Genomic DNA, 18,443 nt, shown 5'->3' on the forward strand with positions numbered 1-18,443 from the left:
TGGGGGCAGGAGGGCACCCAGGACTGCCCCCCAAAACCTCTGTCCCCAGGGACCCCGGAGAGGAGATTGGGGGCAGGAGAGGGGACCCGGGGCTGCCCCCCAACTCTCCCCTCTCCCCAAAACCTCTGTTCCCAGAAAGGGGACCGGGGGGAGGAGAGGGGACCCGGGGCTGCCCCCCAACTCTCCCCTCTCCCCAAAACCTCTGTTCCCAGAAAGGGGACCGGGGGGAGGAGAGGGGACCCGGGGCTGCCCCGCGACCCTCCACTGTCCCCAAAATCTCCATCCCCAGAGACCCCAGAGAGGGGCCCGGGGGCAGGAGGGGACCGGGGGCCCCTCTGCGCACCCCGAGCATCCCTCCGCCCGGGGCTGCGGGTACCCCGGGGAGGGAGGAGGTACCGGGGGGTGTGTGTGTGTGTGTGTGGGGGGGGGATGGATGCTCGGTCGCCTCCCTCCCGGTCTCTACTCGGTCCATCCCGGTTCGGTTCCGCCCAGCTCAGCCCGGTTCGGTTCCGCCCAGCACCGGCCCGGTCCGACCCGGTGTTTCCAACCTCCGCGCCGCCCCCCTGCACCGGGCCGGTACCGCGGCTGCAGCCGGTGGCGGCGGGTCCCGCTCGGTAACGCGACGGGGCCCGACCGGGGCTGGGGGGGGTGTGGGGGTGTGTGTAGGGGTGGCGGAGGGGGGAAACGGCGGCGCGGACAAAGGCGGCGGCGGCGGCGGCGGGGCCCGGCCCGGGGATGCGGCTGCGGCGGCGCTGAGCGGCTGCGGCTCCGGTAATAACGGGAGGGGCGGTAAAAAAAAAAAAACAACAAAAAAAAACAAAACCCACCCGGTCCGGTGGGGCTCCGGTACCGGCCCCGGTAAGGGGGTCAGTGCCTACAGGATGAGCTTCTTCCCCGGCCTCCTCCTCCTCCTCTCCGCCGGTTCCCCCGCGATGCAGGTAGGGGCGGGCGGGGGCGCCGCGGAGCGGGGGTTGGGGGTGGGGGGGGGGTGGGGGGGTGCCGGTTGGCGGAAAGAGGGGGGGGACACACCCTTCGGCTTCCCCCGGGGATGCCCGTTTGGCAGCGGGGCCGGTGGGGACGCCATGACCCGCCCTGGGTGTGTCCCCCGAATTGGGGGGGGGGGGGACGACGGGGACAATTGGTACCCACCGGGGGATGCGTTTTGGGGGGTGGGGTGGGTGGGTGTTTGTGGGTGGCACTCGGGTGCTGGGGTGTCCCCCCCCCCACCCCAAGGGCAGGGTGGGTGCTGGGCTTCACCCCGCTATCCCACCGCCTCCCCCCCCCCCCCCGGCCTCGGGGGTCCGGGGGTGCCCGTGGCCACTTGGGTGCGGGATGGTGGCCCATCCCATCCCCTCCCCGACACCCCCGAAGGGGTGACGGGCCTGAGCTGGGGGGTGTTGGGGACCTGGCCCTGTGCCAGCGCGGTGGCGGGGACACACGTGGGTGACAGATGGCTTTGGCGGGATTGGCGCCGGAGCGCCTTCGCACGTGGCCACCGAGGACGAGGGAAGGCAGCGGCCCCGATCCATCCTGCCTCACCCGGGCCGCGCCGCGTACCCCGACACCGGCGTGGACGCGGGGTGACGGCTGTCCCCACCCGCGGTGACACCGTGGGGTGGCGGGTGGGTCCGGACCAGCCTGGGGGAGGGGGAGCAGCACCCATGGGTGCAGGGTTTGGGGCGCCGGGATGAGCCGCACGTGGTGGGGACAGACGGGTGACTCGGGACCGGCCACCTCGCAGCCAGCTGTGCTCCAGCTGTGCCCGGTGGCAGCGGCGTGGGTGCCCGCCACGGTGGGTGTCGTGGGGTCACGCGCCGTGTCCCAGCGGGGCCGGGGCCAGCGGGGCACCGCCACCCGCCTCCCTCCGCCCGCTGCCACCAATGATGGCACCGTCCCGGCGGCATCCTTGTGCCGGGGCGGAGGTGGCGAGGCGGGAAGGTCCCACGCGGCGAGACCGCGAGGACGGAGCTCCGTGTCCCCGTGTCCCCCTCGTAGCCTGGGGCTGCCTCTGTCCCCCGAACCCTGGGGACGGGGCTGGTTTGGGGGGTCCTACGGTGGCCCCGTCCCTTCCCCACAACCCCACGCAACCGGCTGCGGCGTCGCCCGTGGGTCAGCGCGCCGGAGCCGTGTGCTGGGCCTGGTGTTATTTCTAATTAAGCGGTTCGTTATTAACCGCTGGTCCCGCTGAATATGCAGCGGCGGTTTGTGCAGCCTGTTGAATATACATGAGCTGGGGGGTGCCGGGTTTTGGGGGGGGGTTAGGGGGGGCTGCACCAGCCCACCCGGGTCTTCACTACAGCCGCTTCCTTGGGGGGGATTTTGTGGGGGTGCCGGGGTGATGGTGGGGCCGAACCGGGACCGCCCCGCTGGTGTCCCCAAGCCGCGGGCGATGGGGCGGGTGCGGGACCCCCAAACCGACCTCCTCTTGTGGGTGCTGCTCATCTTGAAGGGGGGGCTCAGTTGGGGGGTGACAGGCAGGGAGGGGATGTGGGGACCCGGCCGGGGATGGCTGCGGTCTGGGGAGCTGGGGGGGGGTTGGGGGGGGGGGGTTGGGGGGGGCCCTGGTGTTCACCACCGCATCCTCATCTCCCCTTTCCCCCCCTACCCGGTTGCTCTGCCCCCACCACTGCGGTGGGTTTGGGGGTCCCCCCGACCCCCTGCTGTATCCGCACCTCGTTCCGTGTTCGGCCCCACTTAATGAGCCGGAGTTAATGAGCTCTTTGCAGGCGGGTTCCTGCGCTGGCTTGGAAGGGAATGCGGCAATGGAGCCACAAAGAGGTGGGGAGGAGGTTTGGGGGTCACGGGGGGTGGGGGGGTCTCCCCCATCCTCCCACTCTGCCCTGGCTGTGCAAAGCCCCGCGGGTGCGCCCCGGTGTGCCGGTGACACCGCCCGGTTTGAGGGCACCCCAGGGGTGTCCCCATGGCACGTAGGGCTCGTGGCGGGTGGGAGATGGGGGGGGGGTGGGTTTGGAAGCCCTTTCCCATGGCTGTGGGGGTCCAGCCCCCCATCCCGACCCCCCCAAAAATACAGGTCCTTAAGGCGGCAGCTGCATTGCTGGGGGTCACAGCATGGGGACACCCACGGCTCCACCCGCCGTGGGTCCCCCGTGGGGCCAGATCCCCACCACGAGCATCTATGAGCACTTTGGGGGGGGGTCTCAAAGGTGAGCACCCCCCAACCCCCCCCCCCCCCCCCCGCCGGGGACCCTCCCCACCCACCAGAGCGTTGTCCCCGGGGGACGTGGGGACAATTGTCCCCACGGGTGCAGCCCTGTCCCCTCCACGGTGGTGGCAGAGTGGCGCCGAGCCCAGGAGCGCCCCGAAACCCGCGGCGTGGGGTGGGGGGTGGGTGGGGGGGCGTGGGGAGGGGGCTTGTGGGGGTGGATGTGGGTTTTTCCCCGCGGTTACCCGCGTGGGAGTCTGTGCTGTGCGTGTCTGTCCCCACGTGGTGGCACTGTGTGACCGCGACACGGGGAGAGATGGGGACCAAAAACCCCCACAGAGCTTCGGGGGTCCCGTTGCCCCCATTGGGGGGGTGGGGGAGGGGGTCAGGGTGGTCTCTGCCGTGGGGATGGGGCGCTCTGGGGGAGGTGGGGGGCCGTGGGGGGGGGGGGGGTCGCATCATCGCCGGTCCCCACCGGTGTGGGTCACGGTGAGGATGGAGATGAGGATTTGGGGTGTCTGGAGGGGGTCTTGTGGGGTCTCAATGGGGGCTGGGGGGACGGGGGGGGGGGCTGGCCCCGGCGCGGTGGGTGGTCGGGGGGGGCTGCAGCCCCCAAACCAGGCTGGGGGTGCGGAGGTTCCTGGAGGTACCAGGGTAAAGGGGAGGGGGATCTCCGGGGGTCCTGCTCCCCAAAACCGGGGGTCCCCGGGGGTCCTCCTCCCCAAGACCGGGGGTCTCCGGGGGTCCTGCTCCCCCAAACCAGTGGTCTCCAGGGGTCCTGTTCCCCCAAACCGAATGCCTCCGGGGGTCCTCCTCCCCCAAAAGAGAGCTGCGAAATCGGGGCCACCCCGAAACCGGGGTCCGTACCGCACTGTGCCGGGTTGGGACCACCCCGAATCGGGACCATCCCAAACGGGGATCACCCCGAAACTGGGACCACCCAAAACCGGGGTCCGTACCGCACCGTGTCGGGTTGGGACCACCCCGAATCGGGACCATCCCAAACGGGGATCACCCCGAAACCGGGACCACCCCGAAAACGGGGTCCGTACCGCACCGTGCCGGGTTGGGACCACCCCGAATCGGGACCATCCCAAACGGGGATCACCCCGAAACCGGGACCACCCCGAAACAGGGGTCCGTACCGCACCGCGGCCGGGCGGACCCGCCCCAAACCGGGGCCGTTACCGGGCTGGCCCGGGGCCAACGGCGCCGACGTCACTCCGGAGCGGCGCCGACCGCCGTTATAAAGGCGAACGCGGCGCGGAGGAGAAAGGGAGGGCGGGGGGTGGGGGGGGGGAAAGGAGAGGAGGGGACACTCCGTGGCCGGTGTCGCCGTTCGCCCCGTAACGGGCACCGGCACCGGGTGGCGGAGGAGGAGGAGGAGGAGGGGGGGGGTGGGGGGGGTGTGTGATGGGCATGCGGCGGCGACGGCGACATGACGGTGCCGCTGCTGAAGATCGGGGCTGTGCTGAGCACCATGGCCATGGTCACCAACTGGATGTCCCAGACGTTACCGTCACTGGTGGGGCTCAACGGTACCGCCGTCTCCGGGCCGGTACCTCCGAGAAGATCGTGAGTCCGACCGGTACCGGGGAGGGGGACACGGCGGGGGATGGTGGGAGAGGGGTTGGGGGTGTCGGAGGTTTGGGGGGTGGGGGGGATGCCCGGGTTGCGGTGCGGAGCTGCGCCACCGGTACCGGCACCCAGCGGGCTCCGGCGGCCCCGGGATGCGGTGTACCGGGACACCCCCCCCCTCTGCCTTCCTCCCCCCCCCCCCCCCCCCCCCCCCCGCCTTCGTCTGGGCATCCCCCCTTTCACGGGCACCACCCCCCCCCACCACCCCCCGCCCCATCCTCTCTTCCTACCGGGCGGGGTGCACCGGGGACCCCCCAGACATGGGACCCCCCCCCAGTTCCCCCATGGGCGCAGGACCCCCCCCAATTCCCCCTGGGCACAGGACCCCCCCCCCTCGGCCGGGGGTTACCCGGGGAATGGGGACCCCCTCCCCGGGCAGGGCACACCGCGGCCCCCCCCCCCGACAGTGGACCCCACTTCTTTCCCCTATGGGGACAAGACACCCCCCCCCTCTGCCGGGGGTTACCCGGGGAATGGGGACCCTCTCCCCAGACAGGACACATCAGGGACGCCCCCCCGGGGTATGGGGATCCCCCCCACCGGGCAGGACACACTGGGGACCCCCCCGACGGTGGCCGGTCTCACCTGGGAGCCTGAGGCTGGGGTCACCCTGTGGAGAAGACCCCCCCCCCCTGCTCCCCCTCCGTGGGGTTGGGGGGGGGGGGGGCTCCTGACCCCCTTCTTTCCCCCACTAAACCTGAACTGGGCAGTTGCTGGGGGGGGGGGGGGTTGGACCCTGGCCAAGGGGGGCTCCTGCCTAGGGAAAGTGGGTGATTTCCCCCCCCCCCCAATTTGCAGGATCCTGGGGAGCTGGTGGCTGTCGTCATCCCCCCCCTCCCTGGGCAGGGACACCCCCCATCCCCCTCCCAAATTTCCCCTGGGGTTCTCCGGGCTCCAACTGGCGTCAGCCCTTCAGTGCAATCCCCCCCCCCTTCCCCCCCCCCCCCGTGAGAGTGGGGCTGAGTGTGCGGCGTGAAAATAAGTTGGGAGTGGGGAATGGGGGGGGACACAACACTTGGGGGGGGGGGAGGTTTTGGGGGGCCGCAACGTCAGCGACAGGGCTGGATGATGCTGCAGGGGTGAGGGACCCCCCCCGGAGGGGGGGACACACACACACGACCCACTGCCGGGACCCCAATGGCTTCGTGTGCCCCCCCCCGCTCCCGGCACACCCCCGGCAGAGCCGTTGGGGGGGTCTCACCGCGCTGCTCCCCCCACCTTGTGCTGGTGCCAGTCCCCTTCCCGAAGGTCTTTCCCCACCGCCCTCATCCCTGGGGGGGTCCCGAGGGAGAATCCTTTTTGGGGTACGGTGCCCACCCGGGCTTCTGCAGAGGATGAGCGGCGGTGTGGCCTTCATCACCACGCTCCCCCCGCCCCCCCCCCTCCGCGGTGAGGGGTCTCACCGGGCACCACCAAATAGGCAATCGTGTTGCAGGGCAATTAGCGGCGCTGGGGGTGTGGGGGGGGGTTAAAGCGGGCGCTGCTCTGCGATAATTGGTTAATCATTAGTCGCTCTTTGGTCTTCGTTGTAAAATCATTAATCACCGGGAAGGAGCGCCGCTAATGCGGCTGTAATGGGTCGGCGCAACCGCCCGTGGGAGCCGGTGGGCCGGCGGGATGGCCGGTGGGGTGCGAAGGCGGGAGAACCGATGGCCCGCCGGGCTTCGGCAAGGCAACGCTTTCCCCGGGGACGCTGGGACCGGGTTTACCCAAAAAACCGCCGCTCACCGCCTTCGGCTCCCGGCGCGGCCGTGCCCGGTGCGGCCTTTCGCTGTTGTTTGGGGGATTCTTGAAGCCCTTTTCTAGGAAAAAAAGCGGTTCCTCTTCTGCTCGGAGGTGCAGAGCCGGACTCGCCCAGCCCCGGCCTTGGTGCCCCCATCACCTCCACCTCCCCGGGACGATGGCTTTCGGGGACCCTGGCGCTGCGGGTGCAGGCGACGGCTCTGGAGCATCGTCTCACCGCAACGGGGAGAGACGGGAGCATCCTCCGCAGCGGCTCCATCGCTCTCCCTGGAGTGGTCCCTCTCCACAAAGACGTAGAGCGGCGCTTGCCGTTACCGCCGGTGCCGCTTCGGCGTACCCCGGCTCCGAAGAGCGCTTGGCCGCACCCCCGTACCCATCGGCCGCGGCTATTTCGCTGGGGCAAAGGGCTGAGGAGGGGGTCCCGCCTGCTCGGGGACCCCCGGTGAGAGGGGTTGGGGTGCTCCGGCAGCCCACCGCCGCCGGCAGCTCGCCGCGCCGCGGCCGAGGGTGTCAGCAGTTTCTCCTCTGCCGAGCTGCGAGCAGGCAGCTTTCCCGGGGAGCTCTAATTAATAACCCGGTGACAGATTGCACAGGCTGCACTTAACCTAATAATACCGCCGGCAGCAGCGGCCGGCGCCGCAGTGGGCAGGCGCGGGGGCAGGGCTGCCCTCCACCTCCATCCCTTGGGGCTGGGGGGAGGGTGGGGTGGTGGGGGGGTTTATCTGCAACGCTGGAAGGGGGAGGGGGTGAAATTTGGGGGGCAGGATGCGGCCACGGCGCTGCAGCGGCAGAGCATCTTCCCAGCGTGCGGCTCCGGCCCGGGGATGCTCTCCCGCATCCCGCTCAGCGATGCGCCCCGGAGGGTTTCCGCGCCCCCCCCCCCCCCCCCAAAGCCCAATCTGGCGGGCGGAGGAGCTGTGCCAACCTCCAAATCGGCGGCTCTCAGCGCCGCCTGCACTCATCCTGCTGCCGCCTGGCGTTAATTATGCATTAGCCCTCCATAAAGTATTTATGGCCGCCTGATGCTCAGCCGCGGCCAGAAGGGTCCCGGGTAAAAGGAAACGGTCGCGTGGTGACGGCGGATGCTCTGCCCGCGTCGTTTTGGGCTCTTTTTATTTCAGTAGTGCTTTTTTTTTGGGGGGGGGGGGAGCGAGGAAGGAGGAGAAATAAAGCTTTTGGTGCACAGGATGCTCCCAGGACGGTGCCGGCACCGGTGCCGGTTGCGGATGCTTTCACTGTGGGTACCAGCCCCATGCCGTGCCCGGAGCAGCTGAGGGGGAGGGGGAGGGGGGGGAAAACCCCTCCTGCCCATGGGGATCCCAATTTTGGGTGGGTGGGACCGCGCAGCGCCTTGCAACAAGTCTATCCCATAATCACTCTATCGTATTAATTCACCTGCCGTAGCAGCCGGCACAAAACGCCGTGGGGCCTTCCTAAGGGCTCGTTATCCCGCGGGGTGGCTCATTCGTTATCCCGCGGGGTGGCTCGTCACCAGCCGGGGCTGCCGAGGGCTCTCCGGCTGCGTTGGAGCTGGGCTGAAAAAAATCCTCTATTTACCTCCCCCTGCGACAACTCAGGAATTTACTCGGTCCGGGGCGAGTTTGCCGCCGCCGCCAGTTAATTTATTCTGGTTGCGCTGGAGGTTGGAGAATGGGGTTTCGCCGCCGCCGCCGTGTCCAATAAATCCCTTCCGATGTGAAACATGAAGTTAAAACCGCGGCGTGTAAAGTAAAGTATGGTCCCCGGCTCGTTACAGGGAACGGGTCGTTTATCTTCGCCTGGCTGGATGCAGAAGGCGCTTGGAGAGCGATGAGTTTGCTCTTGATTTTCATAATTAATAATTATGAATTACCCATGAAATGCTAAATGGCCCAGCGCAAAAACACCGGCTTATGGCATGAATAAATCAGGCGAAGGGGAGGAAGGGGGGGAGGTTTGGGGATTCTATTAGTGGGAATTAACACCGGGTTGGGTCCTCCGGAGGAAGAGGAGGGATGCGGAGGTGGCCGGTGGGAGATGATGAAGGGCGTTACTTCGTCCTTCCCTCCCGTCCCGCCATCGTTTTGCGGCCGGCCCGGCAGCGCGGGACCTGCCGGGATGCCGAAATCTCCGTATTTGCAGCAGATCGCTGCGGCGAAATGGGTCTCGGAGAGGGAGGAAAACTAAACGACCTGGATAAAAACCTAAAAGGAGGGGAAAAATGCGAAGCGGCTCAGATGAGCCGGGACGAGAACGGGATTCGGGACGAGAACGGGATTCGGAGAAGCTGCGTGGGAGGTGGCGGCGAGCAGGGCAGCACCGTGGGGGCCGCGCCGCGGCGGCATGCGTTCGGCACCGGGCTTTGCCGGTGCCGCGGTGACGGTTCAGGAAGGGTTTGGCGGGTTTGTCCCAGCACTGGGATGTCGCTCCCTTGCCGGCTCATCCCCATCCAGGCGACAGCGGGAGGGAAGGATGCTCCGGCGTCTCACCACGGTGATGCCGCGCTGCCGGCCCTGCCCCAGCCCCGGTGATTTTGGGGATGCTCGGACAGGCGTGGGGAGCCCGGCACGGCATGGCGAGCGGCTCTGGCATCCTTCGGCACCCTGACGTCTCCTCTCCTCTCTCCCGCAGACCCTTTTCCAGAGCCCCGACGAGGGTTGGCAGGTTTACACCTCGGCGCAAGCCCCCGACGGCAAATGCCTCTGCACGGCCGTCATCCCCGTCCAGGGCACTTGTTCCCGCGACCTGCGCAGCCACCAGCTCCGCCAGCTCATGGAGAAGGTGAGCGTTGGCCGACCCGGCGCTAATCGGCGTTACCGGCTGAGCCCCCTAACGAAACGGTCCATTTGCGGGGTGGGAGGATGCGCACGGCCGGCAGCGCGGACCGCCGTGGGCTCTCCCCTTCCCCCCGCGACGTGCGGTGGCCGCGTGCCGGCCAGGACACCCGCGGCGCTCCCTCCCTCCCATTTTTCCGGTCCGAGCATCCTCAGCGCACCCCCATCCCGCCGCAAAGAGGAGCGGTCGCATCCTCCCGCGTGGCCGTTCGGTTTGCGGGAAGGGCATCACCGCGCCACGGCGCACGGCGATGCCATCACCGCCCGAAGCGAGATATAATCAGCCCCGAGATAAATCCCCAGCGCGGTTTCATCCTGCAGCTCCCGTGAGCCGAATGCTGTTTGATGGAGCGCCGGGTGGTTTCCTCCTGCGAGACGGGGGGGTGTGTGGTTTTCCGCAGAGGAGGGGGGGTCCGCGCTCCCGGCGCTTTCCCCGTCGGCCCCATGGCGCGGAGCCGCGTGCCCGAGAAGAGCTCATTTTAGTGTCCCCCTGGTTTTCACGCGTCCGCCCGGGCGGACACACCACAAACCCCGTTAAACTTTTATTATAACGCGCTGCGAAAAACGCCTCTTTAAGCAGCTCCCTCCCGAGGCGGCGGCGGCGGCACCGTAAGTACCGGTGGGGCCAACGCTAATAAATAAATAACCGTTTGAGGAACACAGCCACGTTGGCGTCACTTGAAAGGGTGGAAAGAAAATCACTTTGCCGGCTGCGGCAGATGAAATTAAAGAATGAAAGCTCATAGCCCGGGCTGGGAAACGTGCGCTTGGATGGTTTTAAAAAAAAACAAAACAAAACAAAACCAAACCCAAAACAAACAAAAAACCAACACAAGACAAATAGCAGCTGAAGCAAGATGGGTAAAACGCATTATTTTATGCATTAAAGCTGCAGGGGGGGAGAGTTTTCTTCGCGAGCGTTTACATAAACGCCGGTGCGGCGGAGTGGGGAGCAGCTCGTCCTGCAGCTCCCTGGGGACGGGGGCGCCGGGATGGGGCCGTGTCCCCACCAGCACTTGGTGGTCCTGAGCTGGTCCTGGGGGCTGCTCTCCCTTCCCCATCCCCTCTCTGCTTCTGCACCCCCAAATCCCCTCCCTCCCCGGCTCAGGCCTCTTCGTTAGCAGCAGGGGGCTGTCTTAATTAGACTGAGGGCTTTTTATTGCGTCCCCCATCCCACCGAGCAGGTGCAGAACATCTCCCAGTCCATGGAGGTACTGGACCTCCGGACCTATCGGGACCTCCAGTACGTGCGCAACACCGAGTCCCTGATGAAGGGTTTGGACTCCAGGCTGAAGGTGGCTGCTGAGAGCCAGAAGAGCCTCAACGCCAAGAGCTTCCAGGTGAGCCCGCGCCCCCCGATGCCCCTCGCACCCCACGGGACCGCCCGCCGGGTTTGGCAGCCCTCCCCGAGCACGCGGTGCTACGTGGTGCGACAACAGGGGTGGGCACACTGGGAAAGGTCCTGTTTGCGGTGGTCCGAGCGGGCTGAGCATCCCTGGGGTGGTCCAGGGGCTGAGCATCCCTGTGGGGATCCGGGTGGCTGAGCATCCCTGTGGTGGTCCAGGTGGCTGAGCATCCCTGGGGTGGTCCAGGGGCTGAGCATCCCTGTGGGGATCCGGGTGGCTGAGCATCCCTGTGGTGGTCCAGGTGGCTGAGCATCCCTGGGGTGGTCCAGGGGCTGAGCATCCCTGTGGGGATCCGAGTGGCTGAGCATCCCTGGGGTGATCCAGGGGCTGAGCATCCCTGGGGTGGTCCAGGGGCTGAGCATCCCTGTGGGGATCTGGGTGGCTGAGCATCCCTGGGGTGATCCAGGGGCTGAGCATCCCTGTGGGGATCCGAGTGGCTGAGCATCCCTGTGGTGGTCCAGGGGCCGAGTATCTCTGTGGTGGTCCCAGAGCTGAACACCCCTGCAGTAGTCCAGGAGCTGAGCATCCCTGGGGTGGTGCCAGAGCAGAACATCCCTGTGGGAATCCAGGCGGTCAAGCATCCCTGGGCTGGTCCCAGAGCCGAGCATCTCTGTGGTGGTCCAGGGGCTGAGCATCTCTGTGGTGGTCCAGGGGCTGAGCATCCCTGTGGGGATCCAGGTGGCCAAACATCCCTGTGGGGATCCGGGTGGCCGAGCATCCCTGTGGAGATCTGGGTGGCCAAGCATCCCTGGGGTGGTTCAGGGGCTGAGCATTCCTGTGGTGCTCCAGGGGCTGAGCATCCCTGGGGTGGTCCCAGACCTGAGCATCCACTGGGGATCCGGATGGCTGATCATCCCTGTGGTGGTCCAGGGGCTGAGCATCCCTGGGGTGGTCCCAGGGCCAGGCAGCCTTGTAGTGTTCCAGGTGGCCGAGGACCTCTGTGGTGGTCCAGGGGCTGAGCATCTCTGTGTCACCTGCGAGAACAGGGTGGGTACGGTGCAGGAGCGGGAGAGGGTCCCCGGCCGCGGTGGGCGCTCAGACAAGGCACAGGGCAAACCGACCCAGGGCTACATCCTGCCGCCTGCCCGGTTGCCACAGGGGGAGGGAAGAGCTGTACCAGTGACGGGACAGCAGAGATGGCCAATTCCCAGCCCATCTGGCTGCGAATCGACACCTTTAATTAAACAGAACGTGGCTCTTCCCCGGCAAAGCCATGATTTCCGCCTGACGGGTGGCAGCCGCCAGCGCCGCGCGCTGATCGATGCAGCCTGCAAATTAATGCTGCCTGTGCTGCAGCGGCTCTGCACCCCCCAAGAAATCCCATTACCCATCCGTCCGTCCATCCGTCCGTCCCCCCCCGCCAGGGCACTGGTTTATTTTGGGAGCCTCAAGGCTTCATCCTGACAGCTAAAGAGTGTTTCTGTCTCGGGAGCGGCTGGTTCTTGGCACTGAAATGGGCTGGAGGATGCTCGGGTGGACGCTGGGCGCTGACAGTCGCAGAGACGAGACATTGATTAAACATCTGAGCTGCAGCAAATGTCTCGGCTGGTTTAATCACAGCAGGAGGTGCTGAGCCCCACGACCGGGGTGCAATCCCGTCAAGACACGGGAATATTGGCCGGTAATGCCGGGCTGAAATGAAAAGTGAGGAGAGAGGAAAGGTGCTGGCAAGCTGGGCTTGTTCCTGGGAAAACCCGCTGAGCCGTGGGACGGCGAGTGGGGCCGGGGGCCGTGGAGCGGGACGGAGGGACTGGTTGGGGATTTACAGCGTCCTTGAGCGAAGGAGAGTCGGCGGAGCAGCTTGCAGCCAGGGCCAGCTCGCTGCCACGCTGCTGCGTGCTTCCCCCAGCCCCTTCCCTGCCATGCTGGCGCGGCGGCTGGCGCAAGGCTGGCAGCCCGTGCACGGCATCCCTGCGGGGCTCCCGGGGCCGGGAATCCCTGTGGGGATCCCAGGGCTGAGCATCCTTGTGGGGCGCCCAGGGCCGGGTATCCCTATGGTAGTCCCGGGGTTGAGCATCTCTGTGGCAATCCCAGAGCTGAGCATCCCTGTGGCAATCCCAGGGTTGAGCATCCCCACGGGGCTCCTGGGGTTGAGCATCTCTGGCAATCCCAGAGCTGAGCATCCCCACGGGGGTCCCGGGGTTGAACATCCCCATGGCAGTCCCAGGGTTGAGCATCCCGGTGGTGATCCCAGAGCTGAGCATCCCCATGGGGGTCCCAGGGTTGAGCATTCCCAGGGTTGAGCATCCCTACGGCAGTGCCAGGGTTGAGCATCTCTGTGGGGCTCCTGGGGCCGGGCATCCCTGTGGTGATCCCAGAGCTGAGCATCCCCATGGGGGTCTCAGGGTTGAGCATCCCCACAGCAGCCCCAGGGTCGAGCATCCCGGTGGTGATCCCAGAGCTGAGCATCCCCAGGGGGTCCCAGGGTTGAGCATCCCCACGGGGGTCCCAGGGTTGAGCATCCCCACGGGGCTCCCGGGGTTGAGCATCCCCACAGCAGCCCCAGGGTCGAGCATCCCGGTGGTGGTCCCAGAGCTGAGCATCCCCAGGGGGTCCCAGGGTTGAGCATCCCCACGGGGGTCCCGGGGTTGAGCATCCCCATGGGGCTCTCAGGGTCGAGCATCCCGGTGGTGGTCCCAGGGTCGAGCATCCCGGTGGTGGTCCCAGGGTTGAGCATCCCTGTGATGATCCCAGAGCGGAGCATCCCTGTGGCACGCAGGGTGCTGGGTGCACACGCACTCGTTGCCTGGAGCCATCACCCATCCCTGACACCCTCTCCCCAACCCGTTCCCGTGTCGGCTGTCGGGGACCTGCTCAGCCTGTGCCTGCCGGACGGCCGGAGGTGCTTCCAGGCCAAGGTCAAAACACATTTTAACCTTCTCCTTCTGCTGAAATAAGTGGAGATTTTTAAATCCCAGACCTGGCATCTAACTCTGCTTCTTGCTCTCGTTCCCTCGGCACCGTCGCTGAACCTTCCCGCATCCCTCCGGCGCAGAGCATCGCTCCGTGCCGTCGCCCCGCTGCTCCGGGGAGACCGGAGAGGGGGGGGATGTCACCCCCTGGTCCCACAGTGGGGCCTGATCCTGCCTGGTTCCCGCTCTGCAGAGCGAGGCGCTAACGTCGGCCGCGGGTGATTCATTAGCTCCCGTTCCCCAAGCTCTGGGGAGATGCGAAGCCTTGTAATCGTTATTAATTACCAACCCAGGGAATCGGGCTCGTCTCCGGTGTGTTAACGAGGCTGCGCTCTGCGATCGGTGCCGGAGGGCTCCTTATGACCGCCGGAGGGATGGACAGCAAACGTGGGGACAAGCACCACTGGGCAGGGGGTTAATTTAAGCGGCGGTGGGTGTTTTTCTTTTTATTTTTTTTTTTTTTTTCTTTTCCCCTGGCGCCCCTTAAACAGGAGCTCAAGGACAAGATGACGGAGCTGCTGCCTCTGCTGCCCGTCCTGGATCAGTACAAGTCGGACACGCGGCTGATCGTGCACCTGAAGGAGGAGGTGAGGAACCTCTCCGGCAACTTGCTGGCCATCCAGGAGGAGATGGGTGCCTACGACTATGAGGAGCTGCAGCAGCGGGTGCTGATGCTGGAGGCACGGCTGCACGCCTGCATGCAAAAACTGGGTACGTTCCCGTCCCCGTCCCTCTCGACCGCCTCCTCCGCTCCGGTCTGGGTGGGCACAGCAGTGTCCCCACACACGCAGGGGACCCCGGGGTGAAGGGGAGCCCCGGTTCCTCGCCGTGGTGCCCGCGGGACCGGAGGGAGCCGGGCGGCGGCGTGGTCCCGGATGCCCACCCCTAACTCCGAACGTTTTTTCCGCTCCCCTCCCGCCCTCTCTCCCAGGCTGCGGGAAGCTGACGGGCGTCAGCAACCCCATCACCATCCGCGCGTCGGGCTCCCGCTTCGGGTCGTGGATGACCGACACGATGACGCCCAGCGCCGACAGCCGGGTGAGTGGCACGGGCACCCATGGGGGCGGCGGAGGGGAGAGGAGGGGGGAGGGGGAATGCGTGGGACAGCGTTTCCCGTGGCTCCTGCGTGGCTTTTTTTCCCCGCGTGTCTTTCCCTAACCCCCTCCCCGGCCCACGCGGAGGTGCAATTCGCAGGCGGGCGGCTCTCGGCACGCTTGGCTCTGCGTTTTCGCCAAACCGCAGCGCTCCTCGGGTACCGCGGCCCCTGCAACACGCCTGGCTCAGGCTGCCGCGTCCCTCCCGGCTGCGCCTCCGCAGGGTCACGTCCCTGGGGGGCACGCTGCCCACGCACGCTGCCTGCAGTCCATGCGCCTCGGTGCATGCTCCCTGGGTTGCATGTTGCCCATCCATGCTCCCTGCAGTCCATGCGCCTTGGTGCATGTTCCTTGGGGTGCACGCTGCCAGGGGTCCATGCATCTTGGTGCACGCTCCCTGGATTGCATGCTGCCTGTGCATGCTGCCTGTGTTCCATGCGCCTCGGTGCATGCTGCCCATGCATGTTCCCTGCAGTCCATGCGCCTCGGTGCATGCTCCCTGGGTTGCACGCTGCCCATGCACGCTGCCTGCAGTCCATGCACCTCAGTGCATGCTCCCTGGGTCGCGTGCTGCCTGTGCATGCTGCCTGTGGTCCATGCGCCTCGGTGCATGCTCCCTGGGTTGCATGTTGCCCATCCATGCTCCCTGCAATCCATGCGCCTTGGTGCATGTTCCTTGGGGTGCACGCTGCCAGGGGTCCATGCATCTTGGTGCACGCTCCCTGGATTGCATGCTGCCTGTGCATGCTGCCTGTGTTCCATGCGCCTCGGTGCATGCTGCCCATGCATGTTCCCTGCAGTCCATGCGCCTCGGTGCATGCTCCCTGGGTTGCACGCTGCCCATGCACGCTGCCTGCAGTCCATGCACCTCAGTGCATGCTCCCTGGGTCGCGTGCTGCCTGTGCATGCTGCCTGTGGTCCATGCGCCTCGGTGCATGCTCCCTGGGTTGCATGTTGCCCATCCATGCTCCCTGCAATCCATGCGCCTTGGTGCATGTTCCTTGGGGTGCACGCTGCCAGGGGTCCATGCATCTTGGTGCACGCTCCCTGGATTGCATGCTGCCTGTGCATGCTGCCTGTGTTCCATGCGCCTCGGTGCATGCTGCCCATGCATGTTCCCTGCAGTCCATGCGCCTCGGTGCATGCTCCCTGGGTTGCACGCTGCCCATGCACGCTGCCTGCAGTCCATGCACCTCAGTGCATGCTCCCTGGGTCGCGTGCTGCCTGTGCATGCTGCCTGTGGTCCATGCGCCTCGGTGCATGCTCCCTGGGTTGCATGTTGCCCATCCATGCTCCCTGCAATCCATGCGCCTTGGTGCATGTTCCTTGGGGTGCACGCTGCCAGGGGTCCATGCATCTTGGTGCACGCTCCCTGGATTGCATGCTGCCTGTGCATGCTGCCTGCGTTCCATGCGCCTCGGTGCATGCTGCCCATGCATGCTCCCTGCAGTCCATGCACGTTGGTGCATGCTCCCTGGGTTGCACGCTGCCCATGCACGCTGCCTGCAGTCCATGTGCCTCAGTGCATGCTCCTTGGGTTGCATGCTGCCTGTGCATGCTGCCTGTGGTCCATGCACGTTGGTGCATGCTCCCTGGGTTGCATGCTGCCTGTGCATGCTGCCTGCAGTCCATGCGCCTCGGTGCATGCTCCTTGGGTTGCATGCTGCCTGTGCATGCTGCCTGTGGTCCATGCACGTTGGTGCATGCTCCCTGGGTTGCATGCTGCCTGTGCATGCTGCCTGCAGTCCATGCGCCTCGGTGCATGCTCCTTGGGTTGCATGCTGCCTGTGCATGCTGCCTGTGGTCCATGCACGTTGGTGCATGCTCCCTGGGTTGCATGCTGCCTGTGCATGCTGCCTGCAGTCCATGCGCCTCGGTGCATGCTCCTTGGTTTGCATGCTGCCTGTGCACGCTGCCTGCAGTCCATGTGCCTCGGTGCATGCTCCTTGGGTTGCATGCTGCCTGTGCATGCTGCCTGTGGTCCATGCACGTTGGTGCATGCTCCCTGGGTTGCATGCTGCCTGTGCATGCTGCCTGCAGTCCATGCGCCTCGGTGCATGCTCCTTGGTTTGCATGCTGCCTGTGCACGCTGCCTGCAGTCCATGCGCCTCGGTGCATGCTCCTTGGGTTGCATGCTGCCCAAGCATGCTCCCTGTAATCCATGCGCCTCGGTGCATGCTCCCCAGGTTGCGCGCTGCCCATGCACGCTGCTTGGGGTCCACGCACCCTCGCTTCACACTCCCTGGGGTGCTCAGTGCCCCTGCACGCTTCCAGGGGTCCCTGCGCCGTGGCGCATGCCCTCTGCAGCGCACACTGCCCGTACACCGCGCTACGCACTGCCCCGGTGCCCGCTGGCCCTCTGCCCGGTTGCCCGTGGGCCACGCGCTGCCTCCGCGGAGCTCTGCCACGTGGCAAGGAGGGGAACGGGGCTGCGCGGGAGCAGAAAACATCTTTAAAGGGGGAAACCAGAAGAAATGTGGCGCGTTGGCACGCGGTTGCGTGGTTTGCGCAGGGTGTGGGTCGTGTCCGTCTGTCCCGGGAGCCCATCTCGATGGGTGGGGGAGGAGGAGGGCCCCCCCGTTTTGGCCGGGCATCCCTAACCTGAGCCCGTCGCAGGTGTGGTACATGGACGGATACTACAAGGGTCGGCGCGTCTTGGAGTTCCGCACCTTGAACGACTTTGTGACGGGGCAGAACTTCGTGCAGCACCTCCTGCCGCATCCCTGGGCCGGCACCGGCCACGTCGTCTTCAACGGGTCCCTCTACTACAACAAATACCAGAGTAACATCGCGGTGAAGTACCACTTTCGCTCCCGCAGTGTGCTGGTGCAGCGCAGCTTGGCCGGCGCCGGCTACAACAACACCTTCCCTTATTCTTGGGGTGGTTTCTCCGACATCGACTTCATGGTGGACGAGAACGGGTTGTGGGCCGTCTACACCACCAACCAAAACGCCGGCAACATCGTGGTGAGCCGGGTGGACCCCCAGACGCTGGAGGTCCTGCGTAGTTGGGACACGGGGTACCCCAAACGAAGCGCCGGGGAGTCCTTCATGATCTGCGGCACCCTCTACGTCACCAACTCCCACCTTGCCGGCGCCAAGATCTATTTTGCCTACTACACAAACACTTCCAGCTACGAATACACGGATATTCCCTTCCACAACCAGTATTCCCACATATCCATGCTGGACTACAACCCGCGGGAGAGGGTGCTCTACACCTGGAACAACGGCCACCAGGTCATCTACAACGTCACGCTCTTCCACGTCATAAAGACGTCGGGCGAGCTGTGACCCGGCGCCGGACTCCTCTGCTCTCCCTTCCCCAGCTCTTTAGTTTTTCTACACTTCAGCCTCGGCCATTCTCTCAGGGGAGGGGTGGAGCCTTCCTCCTCCTCCTCCTCCTCCTCCTCTTCCTCTTTGACTTTTTTTTTTTTCTTTTTTTGGTTATATTTCTTTGGTTTCTTCCCGCGGTTCATGGCGCATGGATCTCTTCTGCCTTCATTTGAGCTGACTTCGGTTGTTTGTTTGTTTTTCTGTTGGGTCTTTTATTTTGTTTTTATTCACTTTACATCTTTATTTCGACGGCAAATAAAAACAGTCTCTTTGACGTTTGATGGGGCTTGTGCTGATATTTTCCCCCCCTCGTGGTTTTTTTTTTTTTTTAAATATTA

General features: G+C 65.7%; 1 protein-coding gene across 1 annotated transcript; it reads left to right on the plus strand.

Moving 5' to 3' along the window:
- Positions 1 to 4,601: 4,601 nt before the first annotated feature.
- OLFM2 (olfactomedin 2) lies at positions 4,602 to 18,063 on the plus strand (the record flags this gene model as incomplete). The annotated part of the gene is given in 7 exon segments (XM_082496655.1): positions 4,602 to 4,710; positions 4,713 to 4,738; positions 9,155 to 9,304; positions 10,542 to 10,697; positions 14,167 to 14,386; positions 14,607 to 14,713; positions 17,386 to 18,063. Coding segments are annotated over 7 exon segments (1,446 nt in total).
- Between the last annotated feature and the right edge of the window lie 380 nt (positions 18,064 to 18,443).

The sequence above is a fragment of the Vanellus vanellus genome (genome assembly GCF_965231255.1).
Source record: "Vanellus vanellus genome assembly, chromosome: 30".
Taxonomy (NCBI): domain Eukaryota; kingdom Metazoa; phylum Chordata; class Aves; order Charadriiformes; family Charadriidae; genus Vanellus; species Vanellus vanellus.